General features: G+C 51.9%; 1 protein-coding gene across 1 annotated transcript in view; it reads right to left on the bottom strand.

Moving 5' to 3' along the window:
- NUAK1 (NUAK family kinase 1) overlaps window positions 1-22,461 on the bottom strand; it is a 91,322-nt gene that overhangs the window by 7,822 nt on the left and 61,039 nt on the right. The window contains exons 3-6 of the mRNA XM_075551044.1: window positions 19,868-20,019; window positions 16,153-16,218; window positions 3,220-3,339; window positions 295-427 (exon numbers count right to left, since the gene is read on the bottom strand). Of these exons, the coding sequence (XP_075407159.1) occupies window positions 295-427; window positions 3,220-3,339; window positions 16,153-16,218; window positions 19,868-20,019 (471 nt within the window). The remainder of the gene's footprint in view (window positions 1-294; window positions 428-3,219; window positions 3,340-16,152; window positions 16,219-19,867; window positions 20,020-22,461) is intronic.

Here is a 22,461-nt window from a genome sequence, read left to right as displayed (position 1 = left end):
GAAACGCAGGACAGGTAAATCTATAGCGTCAGTAACTGGATTAATGGTTCCTTCAGGGCATGGCAGGGCGGGTTGGGGGGAAATGGGGAGCTAATAACGGTGAGTACAAGATGGCAGGAAATATCCCAACGCTGACTGTCATGATGATTGTACAAGTCTTCTTGGTGCGATTGCACTGTTGAATTGTATGATATGTGAACCACATGCCAATAAAACTGTTATATTTAAAAAAACAGGGAAAGTAAGCTGGACACTCCCCACACTCCCTCAACCCCTGCCCACCAGGGCACCCACCTGACGGCTGTGTGGGCTCCCGGTACTCCCCGCTGCTGATCTGGCGGATGAGGTTCTTGTGATCGAAACCATCGAAGGGCATTGTTCCGTACACGAGTGTGTAGAGCAGCACGCCCAGGGCCCAGCTGTCCACCTGCAGCAGAGACACAGGACATGCAGAAGCTCGGGACCAGAATCCCAGGAAGCCTGCCAAGCTATGAACCTGAATTCAAAACCTTGAATGTGATCAGCCCCCCACTCCCCACCCCGATGACCCTAGGAGCTGACCCCAGCACCTGGCAGGCAGGTCCCACAGCCAGTGATAATTGACAGGCAGCACAATGGGGTCTGGCACCGCCTGCCCGTCTGTTGGGAACGGAGACCACCAGGCCCACTGGGTCTCGGAACTTTCTGGCACAGATCTCGTCCGAGCCTCCCTTTGCCTTTGAGAATCAGGTCGTGCAGCAATGGTGTTTCAGCCCCACGTGGCAGAGGAGAATACGGAGGCTCATGGATGCTAAACGACTTCCCCAGACGTCCTGGCCCAGGGATGGAGACTGGGGCTCGGGCCTGCCTAGCGCAGGCAGCTTTCTCTCCCACATGGAACCCACTCCTTCCTGTGCCTTCTTCTGATGGCGCAGGGGCTGCAAACTCAATTTCTCAAAAGGGCCGCGCAGATCACCGACACGAGCAAAGCGACACAGAACCCGGGGCCACAACACGGAGTGCTGGGGACAAAGCGAAACTAGAAAATGTCTTCTGCCAGCCGCAGCTGGCAGCCGCTTCTTCCCTAGCTGCTACCAGCCTGGGGGACCCAGCGCCCGGAGACGCTTTGGCTTTTCAAGAGAAGTCAGAAAGCAAGGCTATTGCGGGAAATCTCCAAGGAATTTCATGTTTGTTCACTTTAAAAGCGGGGGGGTGGGGAGCCCAAAACAAGTGTGGCCAAATAAAATAAGCTTGTGGGCCAGACCACAAGCTGCCAGGCTGTGGCCTCGAAAAGAGGTCACCAAAGATGAAAGCAGCCCCCCTATTCACCCACAAATTTACCGGGTGGAGTGTCTACAATTTAGTAAATCAAGCTCTTTGCTCCTTGCCCGATGCTCTTATTTTAGAAAGACTTTCTCTCCCTGGGATGCGGGGAGATGCTTGGCGCTCTTCCCCGTACCCTCCAGCCCTGCCCCCAGACGCTCGCAAACAGATAAATATTTGGAAGAAGCATTTCAACACACTGAGCAGCTGCTCGTGAGAGGATGCACCCCATCGGAAAGGGGATCCGTGCTGCTAAAGCCATCACTCCACAGCTCCCCCGCTCTCAAAACAATACTGCCCCAGACCAGCATCTGGCCGTGGCCCGGAGCACTTCAGGCATGCCGAGGGGAAAACAGACTTCTCATGAAGCAGACAGCGCAGTCAAAATGCGTTCCCTTAATCCACGAGGCACGCTCTCTAAGAGATACTTGCTGAAGTGTCAGGGTGTGTGTGTGTGTGTGTGTGTGTGTGTTTACATGAACTGTTTTAGTTGGTTTTGCCTGTTTTGCTCTCTTACTCACTACCATCAAGTCAATACTGACTCACAGCGACCCTACAGGACAGGGTAGAACTACCTCTGTGAGTTTCCAAGACGGTAACTGTTTACAGCAGTGGAAAGCCTCATCTCTCTCCCAAGTTGCTGCTGGTGGTTTTGAACTGCCCACCTTGCAAATCACAGCCCAACACATAGCCACCATGCCACCAGAGCTCCTCTGCTTTGATATAGTAAGGGGAAACTAAAAAGCGTGACGGTCCAAATTTGGGAGGTGGCCAAACAAACTATTTGAGGACTCTGGTGCTCCTGACCCAAGCTTCGTATGCGTGTGGAAGCTGGACACCGATGAAGGCAAACTGCAGAAGGGTTGATTCAGCTGAAAGAGGTTGTTGGCGAATAATGAAAGTACCATTGGACTGTCCAAAGCGCGGTCTTGGAAAGCGCAGAGGCAGAACGCACCTTAGCAGTGAGGATGACAAGACTTTGTTTTCTATGCTTAGGACACGACATCCGGAGGAATCAGTCCCTGCAAAAAGACCTCGTGCCTGAGAGAGCAGAGGGCGCACACCAAAGAAGACGCTTAAGGAGGCGGGAGGACACAGGTCTAGAGGACGCATGGCTACAACAGAACAGCCAGGCAAGGACGGCGCTGGGCCAGGCAGCGTTTCATTTCATTGTGCATGGGGATGCCGTGGTTTGGAACGGACTTGATGGCACCTGAAAATATATTATATGATCCTTTGAAATGTTGCTTTGACACAGGATGATGAATACAGAAACGTGCATGCGTGTGCTTGGGTGTGCGCACATAGGCATGTGTGTGATGCGCTCACAAACATTTTGAAAGTGGCACCTCTTTTGGGGGGTGCAAGTAATTTTGACTTTGGTGCCCATCTGACCTTTATAATCACAAAAAGAATGGGGTTTTCTTGCTTGCTTTTATTTAATTTTTTTTCTTTCTTGAGAACCTATACTCAACAAAGAATACACCATTTCAGCAGGCTCTACATCTGCCGTTCCATTGACATCCTGCAAGTGAGATAGATAGCCATTCTGTCCCGCACTACGACACCACCATGAATGTCCAGTCACTGCCCCCGAGGGCCTCGTCCAATCTTGCGAGATACCCCGGTCCGTTTGATGCCGCCTGGCTCGCTCTTGGAGGGAGTGTGCAGTGCTTTGGGCAAGCACACTCTGAAAATTGGGCCACGGTGTTGTTTGTTTCCAGGCTGACTTCTGGGAAAAGTTTTGGTTTGGAGCTTAAGTCTTAAGGATGATCTGGGCAAGCAGTCCTAGAGTTTGTTTTTTAAGTATTTCCTGGATTCAGTCCTTGTGCTCTCTCTCTCTCACTAGTCCACCCGTTTGTGCTTACGTGCCTGGACACATGCGCACGCGCGCACACACACAGATGTTCTGCTCACCTCTGGCCCCCGGTACGGCCTCCCGTTGACTATTTCAGGAGATGCGTAGAGAGGGCTGCCGCAGAACGTCTGCAGGAACTTGTCCTTCTGGTACAGATTGGAGAGTCCAAAGTCTGCAATCTACAAGACATAAGGCCGGGGTGGGGGGAGGGGTTGTTAATGCCAAAGTCAGTGTCTGCCATGACTCAACGCCCATCATCCCCCCACAGAGCAGCTAAGGGGTACCTCCCTGCATGGTCATGCCTGTCCTCAGCCCTCACAAAGGGCCCTTCCACAGAGACTGGCTGCAGGCCCGGCCTTCCACCCTGCCGTAGCTGCATCCTGCATGCTCTCTTCCTCACAGAACCTTCCTCCTCCAACGGACTCCCGGACTTCCCATCGTCCCTTTGATTGTGACCCACCTGAGAAACCGTACCCATGAAATCGGGCTCTCGGCGCTCTAACCAACACGAGCGTGGACAATGATTCGCTTAAAAACCTGGCCGTGTGTGCTGCCTAGAGTCACCTGTGTCCACTGAGTTGTGCGTGTCACTCTTCAGCACCTCTTTCTTATCACCCACCCGGCGTGGGGCAGACTCACAGCACTGGCTGCAGAGCCATCACGCAGCCACTAGGAGCCTCGGTTTACCCATCTGTGACCTCCCGGAAATCCACGACCCCTGCCTCATTCCTGAGAGGGTCAGAACGAGTGCTCACTCAAGGCGACCGCAGGCGTGCAAAAGGGCTTTGTGACCACCTTGTTGCAAGTGGCTGTTTTATGAGACCCGGCTCCTTTCTGCTGAACTCCCACCTCCCCCCTTAGAATCCTCCTCTTCTCCTCCTCTGGTCTCTTGGAAAGAGTTGGCTTCATGGTGCTCGATGGCAGCACTCCACCCACTTTGCTACTTCATTGTATAGAGAATACGTGCGCCCGATGAGATGGGCTGAACCCCTCGACGCAACAAGGCAAGGAGCGTGAAGATGTCACAAGACCAGGCAGTGTTTCCCTCCGTGGTCCATCTGGTCACCATACGTGAGAGCTGATTCAGTGGGGCCCGACAACAACGTGTGTGTGTGTGTGTGTGTGTGTGTGTGTGTGTGTGTGTGTAGAAGGCATCTCCAGCTGGCACAGATGGTTATGCTCCCAAGGGAAAAGCCGACTGGTGGAATGTACCAGGAGTGCCTCGGAAGAAAGGTGTGGAAGTCTACGTGGTCAAAGATCATGTTGTTGGAAGCCCCGGGGAGGGCAGTCCTACCCTGGCTCACACAGGAGCACCGTGGGTCGGAATTGACTGGATAGCAGCTGGTTTGGGATGGATTTTTTGCTGTGGTATGTCTGATTTGTTGTGGTTGTTGTCTGTCTATGTCAGCGTGTGTGTGTGTGTGTGTGTGTGTGTGTGTGTGTGATCTCTCTCCCTACTCGGATGTGGGTCCCCTGGGGCAGGTCCCCTGAAGCAGGGTTCCTATCTTTCTCATCCAGGTGCTACCCACAATGTCACTGATGGCCACAGCCTGAGCACTTTCCCTAAGAAGCACCTGCCACTGGGGCGGGCACTATATTTTGAAAAAAAAATACAAGCTAGGGGATTCTGTGCCATAATATTACCAATAATATTAGTCGATTTTAATTAATATACTTTAATCATGTGGTATACAATAATACTAACCATAAATACCCTTGGGTACCACCTAGAGCACCCTCTAATGACCTGGCACTCTCCTAAGTGCTTCAAATCCTATCTGACCTTGAACTGACTGCCAAGGAGTCAATGCCGACTCACAGTGACCCTATAGGGCAGGGGAGAACTGCCCCTGTGGGTTTCGGCGGCTGGCCCTCTTGATGGGAGCAGAGAGTCCCCATCTGTCTCCCAAGGGCCTGCTGATGGTTTCAAACTGCTGACCTGGCTGTTAGCAACCCAAGCTGTAATCCACTACGCCAGAAGGAGAAACTGAGGTGTGGGGACAGGAAGCCAGCGGTTGGGAGGGCAAGCCTCCAGGTCACAGGTCCTGCACTCATCCAGGCCAGTGCCGCATGAGCTGAACCAGTGCAGGGGCTACCATCCCCCAAGTCGATTGTCATGAGAGGCTTATTAATAGGCCCGGAGACACACATGCCCCAGCAGACCAGCCGCCCGCCCCCAGCCTCCGGTTTGGACACAGCCCCCAGAACCAGCCCGGTCTGTCAGCGTCAGTCCCTGCACGCGTGGAATGTCGCTGGAGGCAGCTGTGTACAGCCGCCCTCAGAAAAACGCCTGCCTGGGGCTCACATGGCACTTAATTGCCCTGAATGCCATGTCCTTATCAAGGCCCCTGACTGCCTTGATGAAGTGCACCCTGCCAATCAAGAGGGGAAGGGAACAAAGGGCCTCCCCAAGTCCCCCTGGCTCTGTCCCCTCTGGAGCTGCCTGAGCGCTGACACAGCCCAGGCTGGGGGGCCCTGGGAAGCGGGCATCACCTCTGTGCATCCAAGAGACATCGCCCACCTTCACAGGCAGACAGCAAACCGTAGGAACTCCCTGGCACATGTGTGGCGGGCGGGGTGCACTGCAAAAGCTGGGGCTCTGGACCCAGTGTGCTCCATGTCTGGGCATTCTTGTTTCCTCTGCAGTGTCCGAGAGGAGGGTGTTTAGGCTATGGCCCCTCCCATCCTCGCAGACTGATGCTTATCAGCCTCGCCCAGTAAAACTGTCATTGCCGCTGACACATGATGAATAGAAACCAAGATTAGTGCATGTTCTTGGCACGTCAACAGGAAAGCAATATTAATCAGCACACACACTGAGTTCTCAGGCCTTGGACCACTCCACGTCGGGCTTCAGCTCTGGGACTGGCTATCGTATGGTGCGGATGTGGAACATCGATATTATTTAGTTGTGTGCTCATATGTCTTCAGTGTCCAGGCTGCAGGTTCGAATCCGGCAACAGAAACCAGCATCAAGTTAAACTCTAATAATGGTCTTAGTTCCCATGTTACCTCACCTACTTTGAAGCCTACCTTCTGTTTGGGGTAAATAACCTGGAGTTTTCACTGAAGATAATTATATAAGGATTTCTTTTTCATCTAAGAAGCTCTGGTGGTGCTGCAGGTTAAGTGTTCAGTTGCTAATTGAAGGTCAGTGGTTTGAACCCACCAGCCTCCTCAAGGGGGAAAGATGAGGCCGTCTGTTTCGTTAAAGATATGCATCCGGGGAAACCCACCGGAGCAGTTCTACCCTGTCCTATAGGGTCACTGTGAGTCATATTGACTCAAAGGTAATGAGCTTGGGTTTGGGAGTTTGGTCCAAACTGAGCCTGTCCAGCACAAGAGGCTGGACTGGACGGTGGGGAAAGTAAGGGGTCGGGTTGAGTACCTGTGATCAAGTCCCAGACTCACCACTTCAGTTCCTCCTCCCTGCTACTCCATGGAGTTCAGGGACCACCCGCAGCAGAACTACCACCAAAGAGTCTGATAAAAGTAGGATCTCAGGCCCCTCCCAGGCCTACCGAGCCAAAACCTGTATTCTAACCAGATTCCAAGGGATTCGGTTGCACACAGTCCCGGCACCTCGATCTCCTCCTCTACACGATGGGGATAAGAATGCTTTCTAACTGGAGAGCCCCATCAACTGCCAAAAGAACAAACAAAACTGTCCCAGAAGAAGTCCAGCTGGAATGTCCCTGAGAGGCAAGGACAGCGAGAGTTCGTCTTGTGTTCTGTGGACAGGTTACCAGGAGAGACCAGTCCCTGGAAAAGGGCATCATGCTTACGCAGCTGGGCAGAGATCAAGAAGTCCCTCTAAAAGATGGACTGACACAGTGGCTGCCCCCGTGGGCTCCAGATAAGGACCACTGGGGACATGGCATTTCCTTCTGTGGCACACAGGATCGCTATCGGCTGAAACCACCTCGATGCCACCTAATGACAACAACGATTTAAGGACCTGACAGGACATCAAACGAGTTGCTTGCTGGGCCGGGCTTGCATCCTTGTCTCGCACACAGCAGACCCACCGGGCACAACAGCTGTTAGGACTTCAGGGTCCCCTGATTGGTGCGACACAGGGCAATGTAGTGACTGGTAACCAAGAAGGTTAGAGGTTTGAGTTTACTCAGAGGCAGCACGGAAGAAAGGCCTGGCGATCTAGTTCTGCAAAAGATCAGCCAGTGAGAAGCCTGGACAGAACAGTCGTACCCTGACACATACGGGCCTCCGCTGAGTCAAAATGAACTCGACGGTCATGCTCTGGCGGCTACTTTAACCTCTCTGTTTCCCTCTTGACCCAGCATGAATCATATGGTACTGGGACAGCAGCCCTCTATGTGAGAGATGAACCATAACCACAGCCAGCTTCATCCTGATGAAATCACCTGTTAAATTCTCAGAGCAACCCCTGGAGGGGGCTATCCCCATTTGGCAGGGGAGGAAACTAAGGCACAGAGCGGTGAAGCAGCCTGCCCAAGATGTCAGGGAAGAGCTGCTCCGGCTGCAAGGCTCTAGCTGCACAAAGGTGAGCTACTGCTCTTGCAGCAGCCGCAGATATGAGCTCTCTGCACCACTCCTCAGGAAGAGAGCGAGTCCATCCAGGAAGACGCTCTCCATTGCTCCCTTCCGGTCTCGGAGTTCATTGCAATGGCTCTCCCCTGGTGGCCCGGCACCTGGTTGGTCAGGAAATGAAAGTAGCAAGTGGACAGACGAGCAGAAGTGAGAGGGAGCCGCTTTCATCTTCAGAAGATCAGCGCTCACGCCGCGTCCCTGGACAGACCCGAAGTGACCGCGCTCTGGGGAAAATGCTCTTGCGGGGGCAGCGGACACAGACAGGCCTGTCAGCCAACCGGCTCACCACACAGGCCTTCGAAGCCCCAGTGTGCTGCCTCTACCACCAAGACAGCCACCAGCCCAGCCACTGATGCCACCAACATCGGTGGAGTTTCTCCAAGACCCAAACAAAGGTGGCTTTCATGTGACACTCCCTTGGGTTTAGGGCAAAAGTGAGTGGTAGCAGAAGAAGGTGGGCGTCCCTAGGTGGGGTCCAGGGTTCACGTCCAGCGGCAATGTGCCCTGCTCCTGACTGGAGGAGGATTGGTGGTTTAACAGAGGCACCTTGGAAGAAAGCGTCTGTGGTCTACTACTGAGAAAATGCACCACAGAAAGCCTGCAAGCAGAATTCTGCTCTGACACACGCGGGGCACCCCGATTCCCAGTCGATTTGGATTGCCATGACTCGGAGTCAATTCAAGGAGATGGACTGACGCAGGGGCTGCTACAGTGGAGGGTAGAATTTACCAGGTGTGATGGTGAGGGGTTCTGTGAACTAGGCACTCCTGGGTAAGGGCAGGGGTGGAACTCAACCTGTCAACTAACTGTATGGCAGCTTGGTGACATCTCCATGGTGTCCTAAGCCTTTGTGGATCCCAGAGAGGGACCGAGCACGGTGGGACTCTCTTTGGCAACTTTGCCTTCTGCTGGAGTCAGATCTGGCGTCCTGTTCTGATCTCCTATTGCATCACCTGCCATCAACGGCCCGCCAGCAGTGGATTCCTTCAGCTGATTTCACATCTCTGCATCCACCAGCCTTTGCTTTCCCGCTGTCTCCATTCACCATCCCATTTCCTGTTCCTCAGCTGCAGGGAGTCAGGAGAAGCCTGACTTGAGCCCAACTGGACTTACCTCTTTCTACCACAGCAGGAGCCATTTCTTGATATAAAATGTCTTTCCATCGACAGCACAGGCAAGCGTCAGTGGCATTGCTTCTCCAAAGGGCCATCCCTAGCACAACAGATGTCTGATCCTGAGCGCCTGGTGCCTGGCCCTACTAATGACGAGAGCCTCTCTATCTGTAAAATGGGGTGATGTACCCCTGTCCAGACCTGCTAGGGACCCTACGAAATAAGGTTTGGCAGAGGGTTCAGCAAAGCGACATGTGAATGATGGTGTTGGCCAAGCAGACGGACTCTACCCTGGACTTCCTAAAGAGACTGATCTTTCTGGGAAGAACCACAGGCAGAAAGCAAGGATGGTGAGACTTCTCTAAGATAACATCTGCGTTCCCAGGATGGTGACCGCGGAGAAGGGGAGCATGGCTGGTAAAGGGGATGGTCACCATAAAGGGGGAGACTCTCGGGAGCTGGACTGACAGAGGTTGGGACATTGGGCTCAAACCTAACAGCGATGGTGAAGATGACACAGGAACACACCGTGTTTGGTTCCGTTACACACAGGGGTGTTATTGGTCAGAACCAACTCAACGATACTTAACAGCATGCACACGCACACCTACACATACCCATGACGGGGCTTCAAAAGTTTACGTCAGAAGTTCATTATCGCTCAATCCCACGTGTGGCAGTTACATAATCTCCCATCAAGGTGGAGTCTAGCCCGTCAATCAGGTCACAGCTTGATGACCTCATCTGGAGGCGTGGTTGAGGTACATAGCTCACTGGAGGCCCGACACACACACTCTCTGTCTCTGATTGTCTCGCTGTGATACATTCCTGTTGATAACCGCCATGGAGCTACACTGATGGAGCCAGAGCCCTGGAACTGGAGGAGCCACGTGGAGACCCACTGTCACTGGATCCGTAAGACTTTCCACCCACTGGCCTGTGATCTTCCTGCATTTGTCATCATTGCATGTGCTGGGTGAGTCTGAAGAGGAATTTATAAACTGGAATCAGACATATGGGCTAATATTGGACTTATGCACTTGATCTGGGCTGGGAGGTTTTCTCAATGTTCAACTGCTCCTTGATATAAAGTTCGCTCTTACACATCTATGAGGGTCTACCCCGACTAACACAGACTAACATGCACTTATTTATATGCGTGGCTATACAAAGAGCCTGTGTAGTGCAAGGCAAGGCTTCCTACTCTGTCAAGAGCCGCTGTCTCAGGAACCCACAGGAATCGTTCTACCCTGTCCTACTGGGCCGCTTTAAGTTCAAGTCCACATTGATTTGATGGCCATGAGTGCGTAGCGGTGCAGCAGGAAAGCACTCAATGGCTAACAGGAACATCGGCAGTTCGAATCCACCTAACAGCTCTGCAAAAGAAAGGCCTGGCAATCTGCTCCCATAGAGATGACAGCTCAACCCTGTCACCTGGGCCACTCTGACTCCGAATGGACCCAACGCCACGACAACATATGGAGGTAGAGACACGAATGAAGAAATGAATGATTGAAGTAGCTCATGAATGCAGACTCCTCCAATTTATATGACCAAAGCCCAGAGATCCGGCTGCTGCGCACCCCACTTGGTCTTACAGAACCCTGGATGTTTCTCTCTCTGCTCAGCCCCGGCCATGCTAAGCTTCCCCTTACCCACAACGGTCATGTCACTATTGTCACCAGGGCGACTGGCGCCCCTCTCCTCCAAGCTCTGGGAACTCACCGCCTTCCCAGCCTCCTTTGAGGCGGTCAGCTGACCCTGGGGCCTGGACCTCTGCTGAGAGCACGGCTGACAGCAATGGGAATTGCCGGCATTCTAGTCTCCCAGAGAGCGGGCTGTGGATCTGGCGCGCTCGTATTCATTGTAAATGAATGCTAGGCCAGGGGTCTATTTTAGCAGACACGCTTCCCAGTACGGAATGCAGCCCGAGAGGCGCTGAGCTCTAGCTCGTTCTGCCGCTAGCCCCGCTGCCCCGACAAAGACTGGGTGAGTATTTTTAGAAGCCGCGGCCTCCCGCTGGGGCTGGATGAAGAATTCCCAATGCCAAAAGCGCTCCTTGCAAAGAAGCGTCACTCGGCAGAGAAGCGAGGCTCACATCAAAACTGCAGAAGTGCCAATCGGTAACCCCCGGCTGGAGCCTCCGCGGGCAGAAGCCATGTGGGCACTAAAAATGGAAAGGAGACCCGCGCCGGGACATGCGGACAGAACCTCAACGCTTGTACCCCATTGTTTACAGAGAGGCCATCTGTGTGCCCTGCTCCCCTAGGCCAGACGCCCATGACACGGGCTCCCTTGGACACGGAGGCCAGCTTGCAGCCATGTGTCTGCCTGCCTTTGTCAGCAAGTGCCCCTTTCTAAATATGTCCCCGCCAAGTGCTGAGTCAGGGGGAGCTGAGAACACACCGCGGAAGGCAAGTCGGCACCAGCTCAAACGTATTTGTGAAACCCTTGGGAGGGGGTGTGAGATGGCAAGAAGAGGCGCACCCACATGTCAAACGTGCGAGGTCCGATCCTGGCTGGTCCTTCCTTCACCCCCTAGCCCAGCATCTCTGGAGTTCCTGCTGGGCATGGGTCAGGAACCAGGCACTCTCAGAAAACGACAGTCCCCGTTGCCATCGGGCCCATGCCGACTACCCCGCGACCATGTAGGAGAGGAAAGCTGCCCCCACGGGGCTGGGAGGTCCTAAGTCTTGACCCGAGTGGAAAGCCTTGTCTTTCTACGTTGGAGCAGCTCGTGGGTTTGAACTGCAGCCATGCCACCGGAGCTCCTAATAACCCTGTTGCCCACTGAGGAACCAGCGACACAACCATCCAGTCACCGTGTGACCTGGGGTCACAGCCACCGCCCCTAAAATGCGGAGCTGGACAGTGACCCTGGAGGACTTCCAAGCTCGAAAGTGCAATCTCAGACCCTAGTCACCTTCCTTGAAGGAACAGAAGGAAGAGTGTTTAAGGGTCAGCAGTTCAAAACCCCAAGCCACTCCTCTGGAGAAAGATGGGGTTTGCTCCTCCTGTAAACCAGCAGTTCTCAACCTGTGGGTCTCGACCCCTTTGGGGGGGAGTCGAACGACCCCTTCCCAGGGGTCACCTAAGACCATCGATAAACACATTATGATTTACATGACGATTCATAACAGTAGCAACATGACAGTGATGACGTAGCAACAAAATAATGTTCTGGTTAGGGGAGGCACCACCACATGAGGAACTGTCTGAAAGGTGCAGAACCACTGTGTCAACGGTTAGTCTCAGAAAACCCAGGGCGAGTTCTACCCTGCCTGATAGGGTCGCCACGACGAGTCGGCGTCAACCCAATGGCAGTGGATGGGGCTTGGTGTTTGGAGAACGGGAAGAGTCCCTGTGTGGGGCAGCTCAGCTGCTCATCAGAAGGCTGTAGGTTTGAGTCCACTTGAAGGTGCTTCCGAAAAAATGTCTAGGGACCTCCTTCTTTCACAAAGCCGCACTGAGCAGAGTTCTGCACTGACCCACAGGGAACCGAGAATGCAAGGGTCCTGGTGTCTGTCAGGGGTGGAGGGAGGGGTGACCGTGCACGTGGAAGCGTGCCAGCAGTCAAAATTCATCAGGAAAGGCCAAACAAAAGCCTAAGACCTCAGCTGTAATTTTTATAAGGTTCTGTGCGGGCTATTTCCTTCCATCTCGGAGAGTGCTCCCGGGTTAAAGGCTGGGCCCCGGTGGCTGATGCAACGGAGCTGTATTCTGAGGCTCCAACCTCATTGTGCGCTGCACAATTGCTTTCAGAATTCTAACCATTCTTCTTCCCTACAGGGAATTCAATGACTGGGTAGAAAGCTATGTGCCTTATCATTCTGGGAGTACAGCCGGAGACCCGGAGGTCACCCTGAGCCACAGAACGCAGTCCCCAGGCGGGAAGCTCACATTCCAGGCCTTGTAAAGGGCTACAGCAACTTGTTCTGAGCTCTGGGGGCAGGTGGCAGAAAGAATCTGCAGAGCAGGCCACAGGGTCAATGACACCAACCCATAGAATGTGGCCCTGAAACCAGGACTCAAATCTCTAGCCACAGCCCGTCCACCAGGGCCCAGGATCCAGGCCCCTTCGAGCAGCTGCCCCTCTGCCATCTCCTTGTCCAGTGAGCAGCCACATGAGCAGGTGAATGGCATATCCGTAGTTACCCACCACGGGCTTCATTTAGAATTTCATCTGCTATCCCCCAGTGGACACTGACCACTGGACTGGGCACACCCTGCATGACACATGGTAAGCACAATGAGGAAATTGAGGCTTCTACAGGATAAGCCGTCTGGCTGATACTCCTGCCGTTAGTAGGGACAACCTAGGGTCTCCCAAAGCCACTGAGCTTACCTCTAAACCAGTGGTTCTCAACCTGTGGGTTGCGACCCCTTTGGGGGTGAAAGACCCTTTCACAGGGGTCAGCTAAGACCATCAGGAAACATATTTCTGATGGTCTTAGGAAGCGAGACACGGCTCCTCTATACATCTCCAGGCAGGTCCACCCATATGCAGATAGACCCATCTACGAAGAGTACCCGGCCTAAAGACTGTTACCCATGCTACACCATGCTTCAAGACAAAATTTCATTTATTTGTCATTAGAAATAAATATTTCACAATTTATAATGACATACTGTTTTTGAGATTCATCACTATGTGAGGTAGTTAGTTTATTGTGCCAACCTGGCCAATAAACGCATGTGGGGTTAATTGAAGGGCGGAGAGATAAATGGCTCAGTGAGCCTCGCCTTTCAAGTTCTTGGGTCTCTTGCTCTCTGATGGTCAGACCAGGGTGCAGCTGCCTTAGCCAGTTCCCTGCTTCACCTGGCAAGGCTCACTTCCTACAAGACTTCCCTGAGGAGAAGCCTCATGGACCTACCCTGATGCGGCCCTGGGTGCTGGAGCAGCCGTGTGGAGACCCCTGCCAGTGCTGAGATGCTTACACGTTCACTGACTTGGCTTTCCTCCTGCGGTTGGTGTCATTGTGTGTGTTTTGTGTGATGGAGGAAGACTTTGTAGATTGGTGTTGGACATATGGGTTAATGGGTTAATGTTGAACTTGTGGGCTTGGGCAGCACTGAGTTGGGATGTTTTCTTGATGCACATTTAACCTTTATAGAAAACTCTCTCTTTACATGAGTTTCTGTGGATTTGTTTCTTTAAAGTACCCAGACTAACACACGATGCTTTAATTACATTCAATTTGTAACAATGAAAATATATCCTGCCTATCAGATATTTACATGACGATTCATAACAGAGCAAAATGACAGTGATGAAGTAGCCACGAAAATAAGTGGATGGCTGGAGGTCACCACCACATGGGGAACTGTAGGAAAGGGTCTCGGCCTGAGAAGGTGGAGAACCGCTGCCCTAAACCCTGTGCACTGCACTGAAAGGGCCCCTGGTGATTAGACAGTGGTCTGCTGACTGCAAGTTCAGTGGCTCAACCCCCCCCCACCCCCCACAGGGGCTCCACAAGAGAAGGAAACGCTGTCCACTTCTGCAGCAAGAACCCCTACAGGGTTGTGCGGGTTAGAAATCCACACGATGGCCGTGGGTTTGGATTGGCCTGGTTTGGTCAGGACAAGGAGCCCCTGGGTAGTGCAGACAGTTAACGGGTTTGGCTGCTAAGCCAAAGGTCGAAGGCTCAAGTCCATCAGAGACTGGCTGCCCCAAATTCGACCACTGAAACCCCAACAGGGCACAGTTGTTCTTCTCGGACACAAATCCGTACGCAGCAGTTCTACTCCGAACGCACGAGTTATCGTCAACTTCATGGCAACTGGGGGTTTTGTTGCCATGGGTTTAGCAGTGCATAAAAAAACACCCTCAAAGCCAATCTGTGGGTGTGAGTGTCCCCCACTGAACAGATGAGGGCGTGGGGCCAACAGGCCTGGCCCGTCTGTAGGAAGAGCTCTTTGAGACGTGCCTTGCAGAGAGGGGTGTCTGCAAAGGAGGAAGGGGCCTCGTGGGCCCCGCCACGGTCAGCAGAGGGAATGCAGGCACGGAAGCACACCCCATGCTCCCAAGCACGGAAATGGTCTCACCCCGAGATGCCCTCCCCCAGCCTCAGTGACAGCAACTTGAACAAGGAGGATACGAGGTCATTCCCACACTTAGCCCTGCGACCAAGGACGAGCTGGTGACGTCACCGGCGGCCAGTTGGAGGGCTCCCCCTGGTGCTGGCAGTACGAAGGCCGGGCCATAATGAAGCCCATGTGGCGAACACCGTTTATGTTGAAACCGTATTTGCTTGTTTTGCAGACGTGATCAAAAGGACGCTCAGAGTGCTCTGTGGGAGACACTTGAACCCGGTCGGCCAGGAACGCAGTCCCCAGCACCAGCGGCAGCCAGCAATAATACTCTGCGTCAGAGGACACATCAGCCTTTCCCCACCATCAGCTCCTCGGGGAGATTCCCAGTTCCGAGGCTGGTTCCCAAGTTTGGGGGGTTGGAAGAGGGAAATGGGGGCAGCGGGGAGGAGGGGAGACATACATCACCAGATGCAGACCTCGAGCTCTGAAACACGGGTCATCCTGCTAGCAAATCCAGCTCAGGGGTTTGCACGTGGGCTCATGAATCACCGGACATGAGTTCAAATCCCAACTCCCCTGCTTATCACGGCTGCGACCTCAGGCAGGCTACTTAATGTCTCTGGGTCTCAGCTTCCTGATCTCTGAAATGATCCGAATGGTGGGGGTGCTGGGTGCCACAGAACCGACTCTGACTCACAGCAATGGCACGATTGACAGAGCAAACTGTCGCCCAGTTCTGCACCATCTCCAACCAAGATCTTGGGTATGTTTGAGCCCCCTGCTGTGGCGGCTGGGTCAACCAGCTCATGGAAGATTCCCTCTTTCTCTTGACGCTCTGCTAAACACTGTTCTAGCCATCGTTCCTGCCTCAGGACATCACCAGAGCACAGACGTAAGCTCACAGAACCTCTCTCAAATGACTGCTGTTCAGGCTAAATCTCATCAGGCAAAGTCAAAAAGCTTACCAAGATGTTAGCTAGTCCATGCACTTTGATGGCGCATTTTTATTTTAGACTGTGAGCATCCCGAAGGCAGGGACTAGTACCCCTGGCCTCTCCTTCGAAGAGTTGGAGCTTAGAGTTAGAGATGGATCACATCTTGCTGAGTGTAATTGATGGAACTGGACTGAGGACTCCGGCCAAGCAACTTCCCCCATCCTCCTGCCAGGGAAGGAAGTGGCCACCCTCTTGGCAGCTGCAGTCTAGAGCAGGTTCAATGCTCACTGGGCTGCAATCCCCAGGCCTTGCATATCAATCTGCCAGGCCAGAGCTTTACCTTAATATTGCAGTTGTCATCCAGCAGTATGTTTTCCAGCTTCAAGTCCCGGTGGACCACACCATTCTGAAATGAGAAGACAGGGAGGGAATGAGATGCGCACAGTGGGGACGAGAAAGAGGAAGGAGGAGGGTGCGCTCAGAGGGAAAGGCGCCAGCATGGTGGTCCTCGCCTCCGTCCTTCAGGGCTGCTCTTGCTGTCAAGATGATGGTCCCGTCAGCCACCAGCGACAGGCGAGCATTAGTCACTTGCCACGTGGTTAAGGGAAAAATGACTGGAATCCATTCTCTCCCAGAGCCTGTAAAACAGCAGGGTTTTCTGTGCCGGAATGTAATTCCACTGTGTGAGAGGAATTTCATCCCAGGCAGCCCAGCCGTGGCACACAAAGTCTGTCTGCGATGGACCCACTGTCCAGGGTAGCAGATTCCTATGCTGGGGCCTCGGAATGGGAGGGACGCTCAGGGCCTGCTTGTCAGCCTGTCTTCTCCCTCTGCAGGGCCAGAAAGGGGACAGGCCTCATGGATTCTGACCCCTGAAACAATCCTGGATATACCCTAAGGGACCTTTTCTTTTCTTTTAAATCATTTTATTGAGGGCTCATACAACTCTTATCACAATCCATACATACATGCATTGCGTCAAGCACAGTTGTACATTTGTTGCCTTCATCAGTCTCAAAACATTTTCTTTCTACTTGAGCTCCTCATTTTCCCCCTGCCTCCCTCACCTTCTCTCCCTCACGAACTCTTGATAATTTATCATTGTTTTTCATGTCTTACACTGATGTCTCCCTTCACCCGCTTTTCTGTTGTCCGTCCCCGAGGGAGGGGGTTATATGTCAATCATTGTGATAAGTTCCCCCTTCCTCCCCCACCTTCTCTTTACCCTCCTGGTATCACTACTCTCATTACTAGTCCTTAGGGGTTCATCTCTTCTGGATTCCCTGTGTTTCCAGTTCCTATCTGTACCAGTGTCCATCCTCTGGTCTAGCCAGATTTGTAAGGTAGAATTGGGATCATGACAGTAGGGGGGGGGGAGTATTAAAGAACTAGAGGAAAGTTGTATGTTTCATCGGTGCTGTACTGCACCCTGACTGGCTTGTCTCCTCCCCATGACCCTTCAGCCAGGAGGTGTCCAGTTGCCTACAGGTAGGTTTTGGGTCCCCACTCCCCCTCATTCACAACCAAGGGGCCTTTTCTTGGTGGTTGTTTGCCCCCACTCGAATAATGGACTCAGACCTCTGTGGCCCTGAGGGTCTTCCCGGAGGGATCTTCAGAACTAGATCACCAGGCCTTTCTTCTTAGTCCCTCTTAGTCTGGAAGCTCTGCTGCAAACTGTAACTCAGCATCATGGCAACACGGCAACGTACCAGCCTCCACCGACAGGGGATGGCTGGGGTTAGGGTTCCCCAACTGGAAATGGGGCTGAGGTCTCCCCATCTCACTCAAATTCATTCCCATCCAGTCGATTCCGACTCCTAGTCCCCTGCAGGGCAGGGCAGAACTTCCCCTATAGGCTTCCAAGGCGGTCACTCTTTGCAGAAGTAGAAAACCCCATCTTTCTCCTGAAGGGCAGCTGGGGATTCAAACTGCTGACCTGGCAGTTAGCAGCCCATCTCATCACCCACTATGGGCCACCAGGGCCCCTAGAATTTAAGAAATTTACCACCAAGCCAGCACTGCACCCACGGGTATATCCTAAGTAGTCAAGAGGATTCTGAACGTCCCTCTTTGCTTAGCACAGTGCAAGTTAATGTGCAGATGACAGGAGCAGACTGACGAGACTGCGGCCATTGGCCTGATCGTTACCACACGCGTGAAACCTCCCATCCAGGCAGGCAGCTGAGGGGTGAAAGCACCATCAACCCACGTGGCAGCAGCTACTGGCATTGCTTGGTTTGCTGAGAGCCCAGTTCTCTGTTTTTGGAAGTGGGCGGCACGGACAGGGAGGTGGGACTGAAAGTGCCAGGTGCTGGGGGCTGAGCAGGTAATAACGGGATAGGTTGGCCCGTCACTCCGCTTCCAGACATTTGCAACGGAAGCTCGTCTTTTGTGCAAAACCACTGGCTAGGAACTCTGTCATTCACTCAAGAGTTCTCAAGTTCAGACTCTGGTGTGTTTACAGTTGGGTCTCTATTGTTTATTTTCCTTTCCATTTGACAGTTTCTAATGTTTCCGAAAGCCCTGGTTGGGGGGAGGGGAATATCAGAAACAAGTATCTCTTCCCCACCCTGTTTTTAAGCCAAGCCTCCAAGGAGGTATTTTGAATTCAGAAATGCACAAAGCAAGCCACCAGGAGGAAAGATCTGGAACAAAGGGGTCCAGAACATTGTTTCATTTTAAATATTGGGAACAGTTTGACTTACGTGGCTGCCCTCCTGGTTTGTTTGGGGGGGTTTTGCCATAAGATGGGATGGATCCAATAAAGCCCTTTTCATACACAACCCAATTGGGCACACATGCCTCAAATAATGAGGGTAAGGTCTGACACGAGCCCCGGTGATGCAATACATATTGCATGATCTGATTCACCAGTGTCTCGGGAGGTGTTACAGAGAGGTCCAACGAGGCTCACAGGCGTAAGGGTGTGGATAATGCGACATCTTCCAATTACCAATAATCATTCCAGAACCACTGAGTTCACCAGAATATTCAAGGGGCCAGGACAGCTTATGCTGTGAGCACTGGAAAAAAGGAGGAGGAGGAGGAGGAGGAGGAGGAGGAGGAGGAGGAAGAAGAAGAAAAAGAAGACGGCTCCATTTGGATACCCTGTTGATTTGATGGCACTCCTTAGGCCTCTATCACTGATCTCAAAGTGAATGACTGAGCCAACCAACTGTGACAGTTCTGGGGAACGTGTGCACAGAATGACAGCATGAAGTCCACAGCAAGACTGGCGGAAGCACGGCTCAGAACTAGCTGGGAGGCCAAACGGAGGCGCCCTTGGCTGCATGATGGGCACATCCCTTGAAGTGCATGCCAATCAAATGCGTGTGCGCGTAGATCACCAGCGTGCAACCTGCCTAGGAAGGGAGGGCACCAAGAGCACAGGATGGTCCAGCTCATCTGGACCAAGCATCTCACTTCTGGAAGCCCGCTCAGGGAGGGGAAGCTTTAGTATGCACTTGCTGAAGGCTCTTTCTAATAACCCAAAGTTGGAGCCAGTGTCCATGTCCAACCATCACAGCTCGCTCCCAACGTTTTTACCGTGAATTTTTAAGATAAGAAAATGTTTCCATTTGAATGCGGAGTGACCGATCAGCAGCGGCACACACTGTGGTGAAAATAAACGCAAGCTCAATGCCATGCAGCCCTCAGGGTGGCATCCTGGAACAGGAAAAGGCCATTGGTGGGCACAATCGTGAGATCTGGAATTCCCTTAATAATAAGGACCTGATGCTGGTGCTTGCTGTAAACAAAGGCTAAGGGACTGTAGGAATGTCAGCCGCTGTGAGGGGTGTCTCAATTGAACCTTCTTCAAAATGAGCCACTGAAAGAGAAGGGCATGGTGGGGAGGGGGGGACAAGTACAAAAGGAAACAAACAACAGGGTCAAGGGTGAGGGAACCCCTGGATCTAGAATTAGCGGGGACAGTGACTTTCTTCTTCCTGTTTGAGCAACTCTCCACACGCACAGCAACAGGGGCGGGCACCTTCCTGTGGGAAGCCAGCGCAGCCCAGTGTCCGCGCCCTCGGAGACAGACACCGAGCGCCTACCTTGTGGCAGTAATGCACCGCAGAGACGATCTGTCGGAAGAAGTGCCGCGTCTCCCTCTCGCTGAGGCGTCGCCGCTCGCTGATGTAATCGTACAGCTCCCCTTTGCTGGCGTACTCCATGATGATCACAATCTTATCTTTGTTCTCAAACACTGTGTGGGGAACAGCAACAAGCAGCCACGTTGAGCCAACACGCTCACTCATGACCACAGAGAGTCACGGAGATGTCACCGGCAGGGCACACATTCCTCCGATAGGAGGACACTGGCACGGGTGTTGTTGTTATGGGCATGCCTTTGTGACACCAAGGGGCACGTGGTTCTTAACTGAGGGTCACCAACCTTACAACCTCATCCCACCCCAATAGCCCTCCTGCAGACTGAATAATTCTCCATCCTTTTAATTTTCAGTCTGCTTGTGTCTTTAAGTTTCCTGTAGACAGCATGGGAATGCTTTATGTTTTTATTGGGGTTGGGGGTGGGGGTTAATCCAGTTGATCACTCTTTGCCTTTAGCATGGGGTGTTCACACCAGTTACGTCGAAGGTTAGTGCTGAAAACCAACTGTCTGTCTCACTCCTTTTGCTATTTGTAGTGAGTTTGTTGTTCTTTTTAATCTAATCTCTGTCTCTGGTATTCACACTTTCCTTGCAAGGACTCCCTTTGCTTTCTTTCTTTCTAAATGGTCTTTCTCGGGGATTCCTTGGTGGTTACAAACGTGCTGCATATGTTACAGAACCTCCCATTGCAACAATGTTTAACACATGAACAACAGCTAACATATAATAAATCTACTTCTCCCATCCCCATTTCTGTTGGTGCATTCCATCTGCATCAGTTTACCACCAATATTCTGTAAGTTAAATTCACACATGCTTCTTACAAACTTGATGTTGTATTGCTTGATTCACTGAACTGAAAATCTAATAGGATATTAAATAGCCTTATGTTTGACCGTGTGGTTACATTATTTAGAGATTCTCTCTCTCTCTCTCTCTCTCTCTCTCTCTCTCTCTCTCTCTCTCTCTCTCTCTCTCTCTCTCTCGCTCTCTCTCGCTCTCTCTCTCTCGCTCTCGCTCTCGCTCTCCACCCTCTCTCCTCCAAGTCAATTCCAATTTATACCTGCCCTAAGGGACAGGGTAGAACCGCCCTTGTGGGTTTCTGAGATTATAACTCTATATGGGATTAGACAGCCGCATCTTGGGGGTGGCGGGCGGGGGGGGGGGCAGTTGGTGATTTCTGAGCTGCTGGCCTTGCAGCTGGCAGTCAAGGCATAACCACTACGCCACCAGGGCTCCTCCCGTGTATCCATTCAAGTGTTTATTGAATTCTATCGTCTTTACCGTTGGAGTACTTCCTTGAGTAATACTTGCCAAATTGGGCTGATGGGGCGAACTCTAAGACGGTATTTGTCTAGGCCTCTTGATTTCCTCGTCTTTTGAATGACAACTTAACTAGATCTTCTGGTCTCTGCAGTTTCCCGGGAAGAAATCCACACCAACGCTATGTCGAATTTTCCTCTTCCTACCCTCATACTTTCTCCTTTTCTTTGATAGGCAAGGAGTTCCTTAAGATATGATGCGGAATTGATCACAAATTTGTGTGTGTGTGTTCGGATTGGGGGTTCGAGTACCTTCCTGGATTTGCATTCTGATTTTCTTCTGGAAAATTGTTTCCGTGCTTTTATTTTTATGGTGCTTGGGAATTCCATAATGCAAACATTAGGCCTCTTAACCTAGAGCTTCCTTTTGGGCATCTGAACTTAGCCTATTGCTTCCTTTTGGGCATCTTAACAGCCTATTGCTTCCTTCTGGGCATCTTAACTTAACCTATAGCTTCCTTTTGGGTGTCTTAACCTATAGCTTCCTTTTGGTCGTCTTAACTTAACCTATAGCTTCCTTTTGGGCTTCTTACACTATAGCTTCCCTTTGGGCATCTTAATCTATAGCTCCCTTTTGGGCACCTTAACCTATAGCTTCCTTTTGGTCATCTTAACCTATAGCTTCCTTTTGGGCGTCTTACACTATAGCTTCCTTTTGGGCGTCTTACACTATAGCTTCCTTTTGGGCGTCTTAACCTAGAGCTTCCTTTTGGGCGTGCTTGCTTTTCTTTCTACTTTTCCCTGCTGCCCTTGGGACTTCGCACATCCTGGTATCGTGTCTTCCTGCTTGTTTTTGTCTGTCTCCTGTTGTTCTCTGTATTGTTGAGGGCTTATCCGCTTTCTCTGAGCCAGCCATGTGGTTCGCCGGCTTGGGGAGATGTGTGTTCATCGTTTTTTGCATCCTCAATTGCCTTCTTGATGTCTCTCATTTTGTTTCTCCATTTGTTTCCTGATCTCCATGAGTTTATTCTCTGTGTGCTTTGTTTTTAAAAACACCCTTAGCACCATCATCTGAAAAACATTAATTATTTACATGAGTCTGCCCTCCAATGGAGAAATGTCCTTTTCATCATGATTTGCTTTTTTTTTAATCGATCCTTCTTCTCTTGTGATTTCTGTGTTTTACAGTTTTTTTGTTTGTTTTTGCTGAATCTGGGGCGTTTTGTGTCCTCTCGTCTCTCTCTGCTTTGAATTTTATATTTTGGTTTTTGTAGC

The sequence above is a fragment of the Tenrec ecaudatus genome, chromosome 6 (assembly GCF_050624435.1).
Source record: "Tenrec ecaudatus isolate mTenEca1 chromosome 6, mTenEca1.hap1, whole genome shotgun sequence".
NCBI classification, from domain to species: Eukaryota; Metazoa; Chordata; class Mammalia; order Afrosoricida; family Tenrecidae; genus Tenrec; species Tenrec ecaudatus.
This window is presented reverse-complemented; position numbering and strand designations above follow the sequence as displayed.